Here is an 18,004-nt window from a genome sequence, read left to right on the forward strand (position 1 = left end):
TCAGAAAGAACCACCTCCTTCTTGAGGTGATCAAAGGTCACCTGCTTGATCCCTCCTCCCTGCCGGCTCAGGGCCCTGGTTTATCTGGTTTCAGTTTTGAAGAACCTCTTTCCACAGCATCAGTGTTAGGGAGGAGGGAGGCACATGCTCCAGAAACGTGAGCAGCAGCTCCTAACCTCTACCCAGGAGAATACACAGAAATTATCCTTAGTCAAGCCTAGTCAACTGGAAAGTTCGTCAGCTCCCTGATCATCCTGACCTCCTGGCTGAAGGCTCCAATTACCAGTGGTCTCAGCTCATGTGGGCCAATCCAGAATCCAGATCCCACTTCTCCAAGCCCTGGGAGATATGACCAGACTCTATCACAGGTCTACCCCTAAAGGTTCAGATCCAAAGTTCATTCCTCTGTTCACCCAGTCTTTCCCATCAGACAACCTATGCAGCTTCTTAAAAATGTGGGTTCCTGATCCATCTGTACCTACTCAATCTGGATTTCCTGTACCTTCATGATAAAGAACCAATGAGCATAGTTCACAATTCAGGCCCCTCAGAGGTCATGTTTCCCAAAGGAATTCAGGCAGCCCTAGATCCAGGGGGTGGGTTTTTTGGCAGATACTGTAGTTTAGGGAAAGCCAGACCCACATATTTCCAGTCCAGCCTTTGGGCTGAACCAGTCTTGAGAACCCAATGTTCCTTCTAAAACACTGGGGAAATAAATATGAGAATAATTTGGGGCATGAATAAAGCCTCAAAGATATCTGGGACTAGACCTAGCTCCATTAAATCAAAGCCAAACTTGGGAAGGGTTTGGGATTTGAAGTTGGACAGCACTAAATGCCATTCTTTTGAAGGACACCATACGGCCAGGGCTCAGTCTTATAAATTACACACACACACGGTCAGCTGTGAAAAACCTCAGGTAAGAGTGTGCAGGAAATTGAGAGTGTGAGTATACTCACACTCTAGTTGAGCTTTCAAGGGAAACTTTCCAATGGAGTGGGGCAGTCAGGGGGTTCCTTATCACCTGCCCACCAGCCACCCAGTAGAATGTTCAGGTCAATGTCAGCTGGCAAACCTCTGCACCAGAGACAACATGCTCCCCTCTTCTGTCTGACCCCAGCTATTCCACAGATGTTTCTCCTCACCTTGCCGATGCCTTTGTCCTGTGGGGCACCTCCTACCACATCAGTGGTGGACGGGTGAGAGAAGTGGCCAGCGGTCACTGCGTAGCCTGAACAGGATGGGCGGAAACCAAGCACAGGGTTGAAAAAGAAGGGAAGGGAAAAAAAAACATCCATCAGAGGAAAATGTTTCTCAAGCATGCCCCCTACTCTTGGAACATAAACTACCAGGAAAAAAAATGGCAGCTGTCAGCCTTCTCATGCTGAAATGGCTCTCATCTCACAAAAAGTCATGTTCACAAGGATATCAGGGCAGGAAAGAAGGCTTTCTGAGTGTCTTCTTTGGGACAAGTACTATATGAAATACTATATATCTGTTTTCTTCTTTTCAAGGCATAGTTTTCATACAGTAAGGTCATATATCTGATGTGTAAAACTCAATGAATGCACACATGAGCGTAGTCATGCAACCACCACCCAGATCAAGGAAGTGATTATAACCACAGAACCATAACCCCAGAGGGTTCCCTCATGCCCTTTCCCAGTCAATATGCCCCACACAGGTAGCCACTATTCTGATTTCTATCACCATATATTAGGTTTGCCTTTTCTTGAACTTCACTCAGCATAACATCTGTGACATTCATCCACATCGTTGAGTACAGTAGTAGTTTATTTTTATTATTGAGTAATATCCCATTATATAAATAGGTCATATGTTTATTCTGTTGCTGGGCATTTAGGTTGTTTCCGGGTTGGGGTTAATATGAACAAAGTTGCTACCAATATTTTTATGCATGTCTTTAGGTATCTCTCTCAGTCTAACAACTTTATGAAGAAGGCATGACTGTTTCTTCCATTTTACAGATACAGAATTAGAAAAACCTGTTAAACAACATGCCAAAGATCACACAGCAAGACTCAAATCTAACCTGTGCCTCTAAAGCCCCTGCTGTTAACCACACTCCCTCCTACAAGAAGGCAAAAGAAGCTGTCAGTGGGTGGGTGGGTAGATGCATGGTTGGGTAGATGGATGGGTGGATGGGTGGGAGGGTGGTCAGTTAAAAAATATGGATGCAAAAGGAAACTAGAAACAAAGGAAAAGATTGCCTAAGCTTAGCCTCAATGTCTCCTGCTTTCTGAGAGCCTTGCTCGCAGGCTGAAAGCTCTCCTCTGGCCAGCATAAATCCTGTACAGGCTGCCATATAATCCCCAAACTTGTCATCACCCTCTAACCCTAATGTGATTGTAAGTTGTTTGAGTTTTGCGATGACATCGTATCATGATCAATTCTTCCTCACCATGTGACTGATTTCTCTCAGACTGGCGACTGATAGTACCTAAGAGTATTCTGAGTGAGATCAAAGCCTGAATGGATCCTTGATAATCCCTGCAGCTGATAAGGGCCTCTAATGTGTATACAAAGAGAAACCACAGGCTCGAAGCTTCAAAGGAGCTGTTCTAGACCCCAAACCCATCATGCAAACTGGGCTTTCTTCTGCTCTCTCTTCATTCCCTGATTCAATAAATATGTGTTGAGTTCCTACTATACACCAGGCACTATACCAAATGTGAGACACAATCCCACATTTTGTCTTCAAGGTGCTCCCAGCCCAGTGAGAGGTACAGTACCAGTGACAGGTGCTCTCTCAGACGCACCCACAGGGAAGGCAGCTCAGCATTTAGACTCTGCACTCAGAAACCACAGGTTCATACCCCAATTTTGCTACTTAGGGGCCATGTGACCTTGGCAAGATGTATAATTTCTTTGCTCCTCAGTTTATCTATAAAATGTAGATAATAATAGCTACTTCATAAGGTTGTTTCAGAAATTAAAAAGAAATAATACATACAGCCTGGCATAGGGTAAATGCTTAATAAACAACAGCACTAGGCAGCTGGGTGCCTACAGGAACAAACACCCCAGAGTAGAAGGATTGTTGGGTCTATGCTACCAGGCAAAAAACTTGTAGTTGGAAGGGAAAAGGCAAGTCAACGACTCCTTAATCCCATTTAACAAGAAGTTCCCAGTGACGCTATGCAAAAAAGGAGTCAGGGCCTTTCCCTGAAAGTTATGTATCATGAGTGCGAAAGAGCATTGTGTGTCATCATTAGGCCTTCCTAAATTTAGCTTCGTTTTCAATCCAGAATTATAGCATTTAGGGCATAAATTAAAGAAAAGAGTCTTGTAATTGTCATCTACACAAGCAAAGACAGCCTATTTCTGTTCTTAAATTGGCATGGACCTTGTCCCAGTTTCACTCTGCCTGATAGCTAAATTAAATCGTGTCTATCTTCTTTCCAGAAGATTAAAAGAGTTAAGAAAACAAGAGAAATTTTTCTGAGCCTTTAATTAACCTTCAGCATTAGGCTGCCATCTGTCATGATAATTTCTAGTTCTTATCTTTCTATTTGCAACCAGTTTTGTGATCAGAAAGCAAGGACTCCATCCAAAGGGACACCCGTGGAAAATCAAGACTCCATCACACTCATGTCTACCTGACCATCTGAACTTCAACAATTGATAAAATGAGAAAATAAAATGTTTATTTCCCTGGAGATTCAACTGTCAGCTTTTTAATTAAAGCATACAGTTTTAATTCAATTCCCTCCTTGGTTTTCCTCTCTACCTTCTGTATGTGGAGCTAGATGTGAAGATGCCCTGGCTAAAGATGTAAGTCATTAGAACAACAGGCGTCAAAGCCAACTAACTGGTCTTTCTAACAATAAAGCAATAATTTGTGAATCTGGTGGGAATCACTCCCATTTCCCCTTTCTTACCTGTTCTCTCCCTGAGTACTCACCCAGGTAGGTGTACCGCCTGTTCATGATTACTTCATCGCTCAGTTTTAAATAGGTGTTGTCCGTAAGGTTCAGCACTTTGATGGTTCCAGCCCAATAAAATGACCCTGGAGCACCCATCACCACCAGCTCCTACCAAAAAGAAATCCAACGGTAAGCAGAGAAGGAAGTGAGGAGGGGAGGAGGGGAGTGCAATGAGAACCACAGTCACAACAAAGGAGAAATTCCTCATACCAAGAACTTTTTTTTCCCCCAGCTAAGCAACAAAAAACACATTTCACCAGATTCACCAGCATTATGGAATCTATTACACAGACGGGATTATCAGGACTAAAGATGTGAAGAGACTGAGCAAGGTGACAGAATTCACGACAGGCCAGGTCCCTATTCTATCCACGATGAGACCACACACGTTTCCTCAACTTTACATCAGGCTCTAACAAGGAAATGACAAACAGCTGACATTGACCTCAACCACAGATTCTGGGGAACACCACTCATGAAAAGCAGCAAGCAATACCGCACCCTGCCTGGACTCCAGGCTCACCATTCAACTCCCCCGACCTGATGCGTACCAAGAGGAAACTGTGCGCTAGTACTCCAGGGAATCCCCTTCAGACCACACTCAAGACCCTCTCAGGGACGTTCTAGAACATGGTTTTCTGATCATTACAGTCCACTGCAAACATGGAAGAACAAAACCAAGAGACCAGAGAGGTCAACTAAGGAAGGACACAAACTGGAAGAGGAGACCACAAGGCAGCAATAGACAGTATCACTGTTAAAAACAGACTCAAGGCCGGGCGCAGTGGCTCATGCCTGTAATCCCAGCACTTTGGGAGGCCAAGGCGGGTGGATCACTTGAGGTCAGGAGTTTGAAACCAGCCTGGCCAACATGGTGAAACCCTGTCTCTACTAAAAATACAAAAATTAGCCGGGTGTAGTGGCACATGCCTGTAATCCCAGCTACTCAGGAGGCTGAGGCAGGAAAATCGCTTGAACCCGGGACGCAGAGGTCTCAGTGAGCCAAGACCATGCCACTGCATTCCAGCCTGGGTGACATAGCAAGACTCTGCCAAAAAAAAAAAAAAAAAAAAAAAAAGACTCAAGAACATAAGAGGCACAGCTGTCTTCAGCATTTACATCAGGGGAAAATGGTCAACAGGCCTGAGAGCATGTCTGTGCCCCAGAATCATCACCAATGCTGACAATAACCCTAAGTTCCCAGAAATGATTTGGTCACCCAAGGAAGTCAGCACAAAAATCTGCTGGGGTTTTCCCCTGGGTGATACGATAATGGAAATCAATCAACATCCCCTGCTCTCTCACTCCCAAAGTTTATTTCCTTTGTATTTTTCAAAATTCTAGACCAGATTGTTTTCCAAGAGTGCAGGCCTCAGGTAAAATTCAACACTGTCCACTATTTCAACCACATTAGGCTCTTCTCCTGTCACTGCCCCCTCAGACTGCATGCCTAGGACACTCTAAACTAATTCTGGTCTTTGGAACTCCCTCTGCTCTTTTTATCTCCACCCGTGCAATGCCCTCACACTTCCTCTGCTTGTGTAACCCTTTCACAGTATTCAAAACTCAGTTGAAATGTGGGTGAATCCTAGACCAAATGTTGATGAGAAAAAAATGACTCCATTCATAGGAAGTTCTAGAATCAGCAAAACCAATCCACAGTGATGGAAGTCAGATCGGTGGGTACCTGGAGTAAAGAGGAGGAACACTGTCTGCAAAGGGGCATGAGGAACTTTCCGAAGTGATGGAAATGTTCTCATCTTCATTCAGACAGAGATGACATGGTATACACATTTGTCAAAACTCATTGAACTCTGCATTTAAAATAGTGTATTTTATTGTATGTATTAATTTTTTAAATTAACAATCTTGATTTTTTAAAATTCCAGAACAGTGATTAAACACTAACAAGGAAGTCATCACATAAAAACACAAAACATGCTAAGGAGATGACATTTTATAAGCATTAAGACGAAGCTCCCATTGTGCAGAGGCTGTGCTGGAGCTAGGAGGCAGGCTGTGCTTGTATCTATCAGAGGTCCCTGGCTTTCAGTCCCTCCTTTCCTCAGCAGGGAATCCCTACTTTTGGATTACCTTTATTTTCTAAAGTTTCAACACTGCAATAAGAAATAATCAGAATTATTTTTCTAATGAAATCAGTAATTTTTCACTCAACAATATTTATTGAGCATCTACTATTATGTCTCAGAGTTCATACTAGATATAAAGATAAAGTCCCTTCGCAGATCATTCTTGGGGTAAGACAGCATGGTAATGTGCAAAGTATTTCAGAAAAAAATTCTATGCAAACAGGTTAAAATCAACAAAATTTCTAGAGGAAACCTTTCAGCTATAGACAAAACTCCAAAAATACTGGTCATGAAGGCTCATGGGGATTACAGATGCTATGCAGGTCAAGTCTCTCACTGCTGAAACCCACCTGAACTTCCCCTGAGCCTTCAGAACTCCCCTGCACCCTGCCCCTTGGTCACCCACATATATTCCAGAAACAGATCTTTTCAGGTTAATCTCCCTTTGCAGAGACGAGCCCATGCACTGGCAGAAGCTGCTGGCTTCTGACAAGTCCTTGGAGGCTAGATCCTGCCACGGAGATTTAGAATTTCTGAGGACAATTCATAAAGTCACCACTGAATTCTCAGGGAGCAAGTGTCTGCAAAAGCCAGAAGTACCTAAAGAAAAAAAATAGAGAGAGGAGGATAGAGCCTGCAGGCAAGAGGGCAATGCTTTAAACAATACGTTTTATGGTTAATTTGGGGAAGAGCCTTAACAAAGGATAGGGCAGGAACACAGATGGAAGAAAAGCCACTAGATTCTCGCCAGAATGGTTTGCTTTTTGATAATTCAGGAGGGTGTAGACGAGAAATGACTGTTGATGAGCACTTCATTTTAAGGTTTTGAGATCCTACCCCCCTTGAAGGAAGCTGTTGATGATAAGCCAGATGTTCCCAGGGGTATCTCGCTGTTTTATAAAAATAGATGGCTTTCTGCAGTCAGGACTCTCCACTGGGAAACACAGCAGAGCATCCATCCACTCATTCTTTTCACACTCATCTGTCCTGCATAAGAGACCAGGCTAGTTCTAGAAAGAGTACAAAAAACACAAATAAGTTCATCAGAGGAGAGAGACTTTTTCTCCTGGCCTTGAGCTTAGAAAGGAATTTGTAATCAGTGTCCAAATATAATACAAAGGGCACTGAAGAACCTAATGAGCAACCTCCTCAGCCCCAGATGTATCCTCAGTGCAGAGCTTTCTCCACTTGCAGCTTTGCACAGGCCAAAGCTTTGAGCATCAGCACAGGCCTGCAAAGGCTCTTCGGGACATTGGGGGCAGGGATGGGATATGTTGCTTTCTGATGATTCAGACTAACCCAGGATAAAAGTTGAAAAATGTATGCCTACCATACCACTGCATCCCCTCTCAAATATTACAAACAGGGTAAGATGAAGCAATTCCTGTCTTCAAAAACCTTTAAAACCAACAGCTCTTGTTTTTACCGCTCCATGCCACCCCGCCCCCAGTGCTCACACCCCTCTCCCTTCAGTCCATACTACATAAAACAGGGCCAAGCCTGAGACCCTCAGGGCTAAGGCTGAAGGGAGGGACAGTGCCTTCCTGGAAATCCCTCATAGTTGTTTTTTCTGTTCACTATGGATGATGCTTGTGACCCTTCTGGTGCTGTTCACAAGTGCTAGGAAAAAGTGACCAATACTTAGCTCCCCACCATGCAGGAAAAGCCAATGTCAATGTCACACACACAAATGAAAGCTTCCCTAAGCAAAGGCCACCACTACCTAAGTCACATTTGTGGAATCCCATCAATAAGCAATGCAGCTTTTTCCCAAGATGTGTTTATTAGCAGAACCCCTAGAGGGACCAGGGTATGTAGGTGGGCCTGGGAAAAGCCATATATTTCCTCTGTGTACTGCAAGTTGGCATGAGCAGCTGGGCAGGAGAGTGCCCGGGATCTACAACAGAAGTCCGTGCTGAACAAACTCCCACCCAAGTGTCTCCAGGCTTCTACAGCAGGTGTGAACGCCAGCCCAGCTGGTCCAAATCCTCTCTTGCTGCTAAGCAGTATCTACTACCTCTGTTAGCCTCATCTACAAAAATAAACTTCCCAGGAAATTCTCTCTAATTCTCAATGACAGGCTAAAATTCAGGTGGTATCCATAGCTCAGAGTCCTTTGTTAAGCTCAGGGTCAGTGACCTGTAGGTCAAGCAGGCACCTTAGGCCAAAATATTTTGGGGCAACATAGCTACGTCCAGAAGGCCACAGATCCATGTCCAGCTTGGGAGGGGACAACAGCTCACAGAAAAGGCAAGCCCAAGTGGCGAGGTCAGCAAAAGGGCAGAGGAGGGGAGCCGCGCTGGCCTGGACCCTTCAACCACATTTCCTGCTCTGCCACAAACAGCTGAACTTCCAGAAACAAGGCAGGCAGTGAGTTCAAAGACCTCCTGTTTAAGGAGGCCAAAAGCCTGGGAACCGAAGCGGAGGCCAAAGTCCAAAGTAGCTAGGAGACAGCAGGCCGGGGTCAGAGGACAGAGTGGCGCCCAGAGGGGCCGCCTTCCCACTCACCACCACCCACCCTCCCCGGCCACTCTGTACACCCACCATGTCCCCACTTTGCTGTACCATGAGCATAGCCAGCACATGCTGACACCCCGTGTTTCCCTCAGGTTCTAAATCCCAGAGCCTGGATTTCAGCAGGTCTTCTGTTCTTCTGGTCACCCTGAGCTTGCATAGCTACCTGGACTTCCCCTCCACACTCCTGCCCCGCCGGCTCCTCCTACCACTCCCTGCCTCCACCCAGCCCAATGCCTGACTTGCCAGCTGCTGCGGCAAACAGAATGACACTTCCCTCCTGGGAACACTTTCTCTCTCGGCTCTCTGTCAACATCTCCGTTGAGTTCTGATGTGTCCCATCAATCTAGCTTCTCCTCCCATCTAAAGGGAGGTGTCTCCCCTATGCCCTACACTAAGCACACTCATCCCCTAAGAGAGTCATGAGCAAGGGCCAAATCTAAGTTTCTGCCCCAGGCAGGACTCCAGTCCCTAAGTCCAAATGTCCTCTAAAAACATCGCACACTCCATGTGTCTGAAAGCAGACTCGGCAGTTTATATCTCCCAATGGGTTCTTTCTCAGGCAACCCCTTTTCACCAGAGGCACCACCATTCTCCAGAAGCCTGGCTCAAACCCTCCTTCCTCTACCCCACAGCTCCCTGGCCACCCAGCCCCTTGATACCTCCTTCATATTCTCTGCCTCCCCCAATCATTTTTATTCCTTAAGCCTCCCTCTACACTGTCCTGTTGCTTCACAGCCTCCTACATCACATCACGGCCTCCTACCACATCACGGCCTCCTACCAGGCCTCCCTTCAGGCCCTTCCACTCCCAAAGTTCTGGGCAAACCCAGCCCAAATAGCCTTTCTTTCAACACTGCCATCTGCCAGTGTGTCACCTGCTTGTGAACTTACAGTGGTTCCCACTGCCTATTGGCTCAAGTCATACAATACTAGACAGGCCTGTTGGAGGAACAACAGCCATAGTTGTCACACAATCTAAATGTTTACTGAGATGGAAGAAGAGAGTGAAGTCGCCACATGGCAGGATGGCATTTCAACGGGAAGAGGAAAAGCTGTTTAACAAACCAGTATCAGAACAACCAACTACATATTTAGAAAAATAATGTAGTTAGTTTCTATCACACAATGTATACAACACAAATTCCAGAAAGATTAAAAATCGAAATCTTTTTTAAAAACAACCTATGAAAGTGCTATTAAAAATACAAGTATACTGAAAATATAAGTATAAAATATGGGAGTTTGTTCAGCCCAGACATGTGTTGTAGATCCGGGCACTCTCCTGCCCAGCTGTTCATGCCAACTTGCAGTACACATGAGGAATAACCTTCTTAAGAGATAAGTTTAGAATCTAGGGGGAAAAAAAAAAAAGACTGATAGATTTGGCCAAATGTGCATGTTTATTGCCAGGATGATAAAGACACCATAGACAAACTTAAAAGATAAGAAAAAGGCTGATGAAAAATTTTGCAACACGTATATCAGGTAAGAGATTAGTGTTGAAAATATGTAGCAAGTTCCTAAAAACCAGGAAAACAACAACAACAACAAAACAGAATAATGTACTGAGAACATAAACAGGCAACTTCCAGGAAAACAAATACAAATGGTCAATATTTTAAAAGGATATTAAACAACATTAATAATCAGGGTAAGTGACATTAAAACGAGATGTTTTTTCATAACAAAAATTTAAAGTCTGAGTGAGAGAAGATGGAGACAGACGCAATGCAGGGGAGTGTCAACTGGTAAACATGTCTGAAATGCAATTTGCCAACATGTATCAAAATTCAAATCTGAGTGCCTTTGGACCCAGCAGTTCCTCCATTAGTGTCTCTTCTAAGGAAACACTTGTGTACAAGGAGCCACGTGAACGGATCTCCAGTGCAATGCCACCAGTGGGAGTCCAGCATGTCCTAGCAGCAGCTGAAAATATCATGTAGTGGGTGAGGTAGGAGATGAGCCTGGAAAGGAATGAAGGCTGGGAGGCCAAGGGAAGGCATGTGCATTTCATTCTAAGTAGGATGAGACGACACCAGAAAGTCCTGAGCAAGGGAGCACCATGATATTTTTCTTGTTTGTAAAAGGTGGTTCTGGCTGCTACATGGGGACCAGTCTGTCCAGAGGCAAGGGTGGAAGCAAGACAGCAGAAGGGTTCCGCAGTGGGTTGGGAGCAAGACAACTATGGCTTAGATTTGTAGGGTGGCAGAGGATGTGGAGAGCAATGGATGTCATTGTTAGAGGTTTTGAGGGCATAGGAGGTGGTGGGACTTGCAAGGTGGCTTAGAAGTAGGAGAGTGAGGTGAGAGAAGAATCTTTAAATTCAGCCTCAATGATTAGGACGATTGGTGGTGCCACTCCCAGGGCATAGAACTCTGTCGACTGTCATAAAAATGATTCTCCAGCGAGGGAAGAATCACTGAGGGTGTGGAATGGGGGTTGGAGGGTAGCATCTCCTATTTATTGGTTTGAGAGTGAAAATAAAACTTCTGACTTTCTGCCTTTTCTTTCTTGCTTTCTGGATCAGACACTATATTGCCAACTGTCTATGTTCTCTTTGGATTTAAACAGCAGTTTCTGAAAGGAAGGTAGGCAGTCTTGCTCCTGACTCAGGAGGGGCCCTCACTTTAGAAGCCAGAGAGCACCCTTCACCCTCCCTCCACCCCCCATGTCCCATGCCCTTCCCCAGCTCTCTGCTCTCCTGGAGTGAGGAAAAGAGAGAAGTGGCCTCAGGGAGCCAAGTCCAGGGGCCAGGATGAGGAGCTTTAGATTGTAATCCTCCATGGACTGGGAAGCCTCAGAGTCAGAAGGATGGGTTTCATTTGAAGGCCCCTGGGGCTAGTATGCAGAAAGCACACTGCACAGATCAGAATGGATGCAGGCTGGGTGATAAAGTGTTCTAACCTAGCCCATGGTGATGGATGCACAACACTGTGAATGCACTAATGCCACTGAATTACACTTTAAAGTGGTGACTTTTATATTATGCGTATTTTACCACAATTTTTAAAAAAGCATAACAGACGTAAGAAGACCAATCAGGGCCAATGTACCTCCAGGTGATGGTCGTGGCCTTTCTAGAAGCATGATGGTGATAATGGAGGCAATTGTAATGGTAATAAAAGCTGTCATATTTGGGATGTGTTTTGGAGGCTAAAACAACAGGACTGCAGATGAATTAGAAGTAAAAAGTACTCTTTTTTTGGCCTGAGCAACCACATGGATGGACAGTGCCAGCAGGCAGTCATGAAAGCGTTTGAGAGAGGAGGAACTGATATGAAGGGCAAACTTAACAGTAAGTAAGAATGACACAAGAAAACAGTCCCTAAAAATGTACTACCAGCCAAAAGTCATGCCACTACCACACGGGCACATAAGCATGCAGGTGTCCTGTCCTTCAGAATCTGGGAAAGGGAATGGTTAGAGTTGTGTGTAAAACCAAGTCTCTCAGGCCGGGTGTGGTGGCTCAGCCTGTAATCCCAGCACTTTGGGAAGCCGAGGCTGGCAGATCACCTGAGGTCAGGTGTTCGAGACCAGCCTGGCCAACATGGCGAAACCCCGTCTCTACTAAAAATATAGGTGTGGCGGTGGGCGCCTATAACCGGGAGGCTAAGGCAAGAGAATTGCTTGAACCCTGGAGGCGGAGGTTGCAATGAGCCGAGATCACGCCACTGCACTCCAGCTTGAGTGACAGAGCAAGACTCCGTCTCAAAAAACAAACAAGTCTCTCCACTAAGGAGAGAAGGCTGCTAGGAGGGGATGCTCACACGCTTCATGTATCTGCACAGCCGCCAATGATGGGGCACAACCTGACTGAATGTCATCTCACTCACACATCCCCAAATCGACTCCTTCCCCAGGTCTCAGAGTCAAGTGGACTCCTACAGAAATCATCAAATGGGGGTAGCCTCCAGATGAGCCACCCCACCTCCTCTGCCCTGTGGTCTCTGGCCAGCTGGTGCCCTCCTGGCAGGTTGAAATAGCCTCCTCTGGTGTGAGGACCAGAATCTGCTCCCTCGAGGCTCAAGTATCTGGGACTCCAGAAGTCCCACCTCTAAGCGTTGTCAAAATCACATAAGCAAGGAAATGAACACCCACAAGACAATAGAAATGCCCAGACAGCAGACACCCACCTCGGTGAAGAAGCCCGCTATCCCAGCCTGGCAGGAGCCGTGTTCCTCTCCGTACTTCTTCTTATACTCTAGGGGGAAGGAAGGAGAGAGAAGCAAACCACAGCCATGTCAGTGTGTGCCAGCTGTGTGGAGCCAGCAGAGCCAGCCGGCCACTTCCCGCGAGTGCTGCAGCAGGCTGGACCCAGGGATGCCGTCCAGACTGGGGTGAGGAAGGAAAGTCTCAGGAATCCGCCAGACCTCAAAAATCCAGGCTCCGGTGCCATCGGGAAGGGAGGCCGCCCAGTGCCCCAGCAGACTTCCTCCCCTCGTGTGCGAGAAAGAGGAGCAGTAGCCACAGTCATTAAGTGGGAAGCTAGTGACAATTATTTCATTGACTCCAGAAGGGACAGAGATCTCTCACAGGCCCAAGGAGCTGAAAACGTGACCCAGAAATGGAATGATGTGGCCATCCCAGTGTGGAGTCTCCTGGATGAAGACTAACCTTCCCTAAAAGAGGCTTTGGATGCCTCCTACCATCCAAAGAGAAACAAGCCATCCACAGAGGACCGCAAGAAGAAGGGACTCCTCTGGCATTCGGTTACACTATTGCTGTGTGGAAGGAAAGGGGGAAGATCTCTCCAGGTGGAAAGAAAACTAACAGATAAGCTTTTCTCCTCCATCCCCTCAGCTCACAACACTGCTGCCCAACAAATGGGGGCGTTCTGCTGCTGCAGTTTTAATTTTAAGTTGGCAAGGAAGAGGGGGAGGAAACTTTTGACAAGTGCTTAGCATGTTCCAGGCATTGTGTTAGCTGTCTCCAGGCGTATCATTTCACTGGTCTCTCATCCCTGGGAACCCATCTCCCCATTTGTTAACAGGTAAGAATATTGAGGCTCAGAGAGGTTAAGTGAATTGTCTAAGGTCACACAGCTCTAGTAAATGGCAATGCCAGGATTCCACCTCAGCTTGGACTTAGAAACCCATTCCTTCACTTCTGTAGACCATCAAAGGTTCTGCAAAGTGAGTGACTAAAAATACCCAGGAAAGTGACTGGATGTTGAAAATCATTTCATGGGTAAAGTCAAGGAGGTGGAGAGATGTTCACAGTGACTCAAATTAATCACGTGAGGCTGACATTGCTGGAGACCTTCCACAGACCACTCCTGGGCACCCTCAGGCTGGGGCTACTCCAGTGACCCTGTACCACCCCCTGGGCTCCTGGCAAGTCTCTGGTACCATTAAAAGCAATATCATTATTTTTGAAACGCAAAATACAAAGGAACAATGAAACTATGATTGCAACACAGTGCCACTTCCTGCAGTTCTGAGTGTCTACTCCAGGCAAGGGGAAAAAGGGCCCTGGGGAAATATACAGAGTAATTCAGTTTCTAACAACACTCACCACAGAGCCTAGTAACATTTTCCAGTAAGTGGCCATTAACTGACTGCTAAATGACAAAGAATGTCAATTGAGTTACTCCTCTTCCATGCAGGGTAAAATCAGTTCTCCCGCCTTGTCTGGTTATTATAACGACAACTGCTAGACCTGCCAGAAAGCAGTCCAGTGACAAAAGGAACTTGTTTGTTCCCTGCAGAATCTTGCACCAGGGCTGGGAGTGAGACTAGTGCAAAGCAATGAACAAATCCTGCATCAAATTTCATAATAGCAAGAAATAATACAAATTAATAATAAATCCTGCATCAAACAGCACAATGGCAAAAAGGATCAAAATGTCTCAACCTAAACAAAGAGTTACATATTAAATGTGAAAAGTCTGGCAAAAAGTATATCCATCCCACTGACTCTAGAGACTAAACATCCAATTGTAACTCTTCAAAAAATGAAACATAAAAAGGAAATTCAGACCCCATGAGCTGAATGAAACTATAGTGCAGGACACACGACCAGTTCAGCCTCATAAATTCCTGACATGAATAGGAATTGTGTGGGACTCTTTCATCTTTTAAAGCAGTCTCAAGGTCTCTTTATGACAAGGCCTCCAAAAAATGGGAGATTTGAGAACTTCAGTGCCTTTCTCAACCTCCTCCCCAAACTGTACTTGGTGTGGTCTATGTTGGGAGCAGGACCTCGAGTTTCTGAGGTGGTGACAGCCTCACTGGGAGCTAAGAGTACCCCACTTCTGGCCCAGGCTAAAGGCCAGCAAGGGGAAGCCCTTAAAGGCACCCCTGTTTCAGGCAGCATGAAGCACTGTTTTCAGGCCAGCCTCCACCCCTCTAAGCTGGGACTGCCCCACCAGAGGTCTGAGGGCCTGGGACACACATGGAAGTGGGTACCATCGCTGACTTTCATGTTTCTGAAACCCCAAGTCTAATCTGCCTTCTCAGGATGCTCTAGGGCAAGGAATCAAACAATGGGGGCTCCTGACTGACTTCTATAACCAAATCCAGATCAGAGAGCAAGGCCATGTCCCAGCCTCCCAGAAACTTCTGTGACTGTCATTAATCCCTTCAAGGTAGAGTAGGATCCAGTTCTAATCCTTCTACCACCTACCCGATCCCTGCCACACACACTTGGGGGACAGTTGTGGGGCCTGGCAACTCCAGTCTAGGAAAGTTAGTGGGTGTTACTGAATTAGATAGTTTCACATTCCACACCTTCCACAGCCTAGGCCACAGGCATGCTTTCCATTGTTTTCACTCCTTTGAATGCTATTTCTGTGAGTTAAGGGCACTACTATTATTTTAACCTGATTCCTTCATATATATGTCAAGAGGGCAGGTTTAGGTTTCTCCCTAATCCATCTTCTAAATGTCATGTATGAGCCTTTCTTCCCCAAAGAGTACGTACATAGGGTTATTCTACATACTCGTATCTAAAAAACTTAAAAATACAACCTGATTTTGCTTGTCTAGACCTGAGATGGCAGGACAGCCTATATCACAAAGCTATGGGAAGGGAGGTAGGCGCAGAGGGGCAAGGGGCTGCCCCACAAACAACATCCCCAACAAGCCCGGGTCACACACCCTCCCTCCATTGACAAGTCCAGGAAGTGCAGGGTGGAGGGACCTGGGAGGGGGTGGGGGTGACCTCCAGTCTCCTGTGTTCCCAGGAAGAACTTTTCCTGCACAAACACAAAGGCTGTGGGGCCCAGCAGTTGGCTGCTCCTGGGCATGTCTACTTGGTCTCCAAATGCCCTCAGGGACATGGCCCTGCAGAGAGGACTACAATAGCTAGTGCCCTCTCCACTACTGAACAAAACATTTATCCACCTCAAAGAAGCAGGGGAAAAGCAGGCTTTGCCTGACAGCAGCTCACAGGCACTGTAACAAACCTAACCCTTACATTTGGGGAAGCTGGCCAGCACGGTGGCTGACACCTGTAATCCCAGCACTTTGGGAGGCCGAGGCAGGCAGATCACTTGAGTCCAGCAGCTGAAAATCAGCCTGGGGAACAAAGTGAGACCCCCATCTCTACAAAAATACAAAAATTAGCTGGATGTGGTGGTGCACACCTGTAGTCCCAGCTACTCAGGAGGCTGAGGTGGGAGGATGGCTTGAGTCTGGGAGGCAGAGGTTGCAGTGAGCCACGATCATGCCGCTGCACTCCAGCCTGGGCAACGGAGCCAGATCCAGTCTCAAAAAAAAAAAAAAAAATGGGGGAAGCCAAATCTGAGACCCAAAAGATAGGGTTGAACAAGGGGACTTAGAAGTCACTTAGAGGAGCTGGAACCAGGTTGTGGAACTCTTTCTGCCATGGGTGGGTTTGAATTACTTGGGCTGCATTACATGCTTTAATTCATTAAGTCGTATGGCTCCTCCATTCTAAAAATGGGAGTATTTTCCTTGGTTTAGCTGCTGGTTTTATTAAGCCCTGTCTAAACAGAAGGCAATTCAGAGAGGAAAAAAATACTGGTTTCCAAATGTTCACAATCCGCAACTCAATGCATGGAGCCTACATTAATGAATGTAATTCAAGCAAACCACCAATTGGGTGGGGTCACTTCCTGTACCCTTTCCAAAAGGCCAGAATAAAACCATTCCACAGAAAGATCAAGATTCACATACAGCGTAACATATATTCTTCCTAATAATCTCCCTTCATATTACCCATCCGAGAAAGTTTTGTCTTTCAAAGCTTTTTAACACATCAATTTTACAATTATTTTTCTGTAGTTCCTTAGCTTAGCTCTGAAATAAAATATTGGGGGAAAAATAGCTTGCCAGTCTTTATTCTGAATTTCACCAAGGAGTTGTTATAGTGAATTCCAAGTTTCTCTTCAAAGAATCAGTATGTCAGTATGTTCAGCTCTCTTATTCTTTGATTTTCCATTTTAAAGTTTAACTTCCTGGTTCTCTTTGGCCCCCTTGCCTCTAGTTTCAGTAAACAACTTTCCCGCCAGTTCTAATCAGTAGTTCAGATCTGTTCCCCTGGTCACCTGCTTTAACCTGAGTCACCCTGGTTACCTGCTCCATCTTGAGTCACCCCTGGTCACTTGCTCTGACCCAAATCATCCTGAGTCACCTGTTCCGTAACCACCCTTCCCGCCAAACTACTCACCCTGCCACTCAGGATCGTACTCCTGCTCTCTTTAAAATAGCCAGTTGGAATTAGCTTAGACTATGCGGTTGAACCCCAGGAAATAGGTGAATGACACAGCAGTAGGGGCTACCTGCATCAGGAATAAGAACCCCTGCCCCTCCCCTGTCCAGGTGTGCTCTCACCATTACTCCATCCACGAGTCGCACGCTTCAGTAGAAGTAAAAATTGCCTTGCTGAGAAAATTAAATTTACGTTCAAGGGCTATTTCATTGTGGCATTGAAGAACAAGCATTTTGTTTCTAACAGAGTGGCAAATCTAAATAACTGATAATTGTACAATACAGGAAACAATGCATTTGGGCAGACAGAGCTCTAGTAATAAAAAGGGCAATTATACAGAAAAATGAAAATAAAACTACCCTCAGTTTACAAGGGACCACCATATAAATGGGGGGAAAATGTAAATAAACAGCTAGGTTAAAGAGGAAGAGAGAACATTTTATGAAAATAACTGATGACTAAGCTATGGTGTGCAAGAAACACAAAGTGCATAAAGCCAGAAACTTAGAATTAAATGAGAGAAAGATTTTAAAAGGGGAAACGATCTTTAGGGAATGCCTAATAACTCTAACTCTGTCCATTTATTTACAAATGGAATATTTTTGCTCAGAAAGAGCAAGTGGTTTGTTTAAAGCTACACTGCTGATTAGCCTCAGAGTCAGGACCCAAGAGCAAGGCTTCCAACTTCTGATCTGCTTCTGCCACTCCCTTATGCTTCGCAAAGCACATTTCCAGTGAAAACATTCTTATCATCCAAATAAAATGTTTTATAAACAG

The 18,004-nt window shown here is 45.6% G+C and overlaps 1 protein-coding gene across 2 annotated transcripts in view; it reads right to left on the reverse strand.

Moving 5' to 3' along the window:
- The window catches only part of ITGA9 (integrin subunit alpha 9), a 387,176-nt gene that overhangs the window by 329,344 nt on the left and 39,828 nt on the right, over nt 1–18,004 (reverse strand). For both annotated transcript variants that reach the window (XM_054481130.2, XM_054481129.2), the window contains exons 5-7: nt 12,688–12,755; nt 3,926–4,055; nt 1,146–1,231 (exon numbers count right to left, since the gene is read on the reverse strand). In XM_054481130.2, coding sequence (XP_054337105.1) covers nt 1,146–1,231; nt 3,926–4,055; nt 12,688–12,755 — 284 coding nt within the window. The remainder of the gene's footprint in view (nt 1–1,145; nt 1,232–3,925; nt 4,056–12,687; nt 12,756–18,004) is intronic.

This window comes from Pongo pygmaeus, chromosome 2 (assembly GCF_028885625.2).
Source record: "Pongo pygmaeus isolate AG05252 chromosome 2, NHGRI_mPonPyg2-v2.0_pri, whole genome shotgun sequence".
Taxonomy (NCBI): Eukaryota; Metazoa; Chordata; class Mammalia; order Primates; family Hominidae; genus Pongo; species Pongo pygmaeus.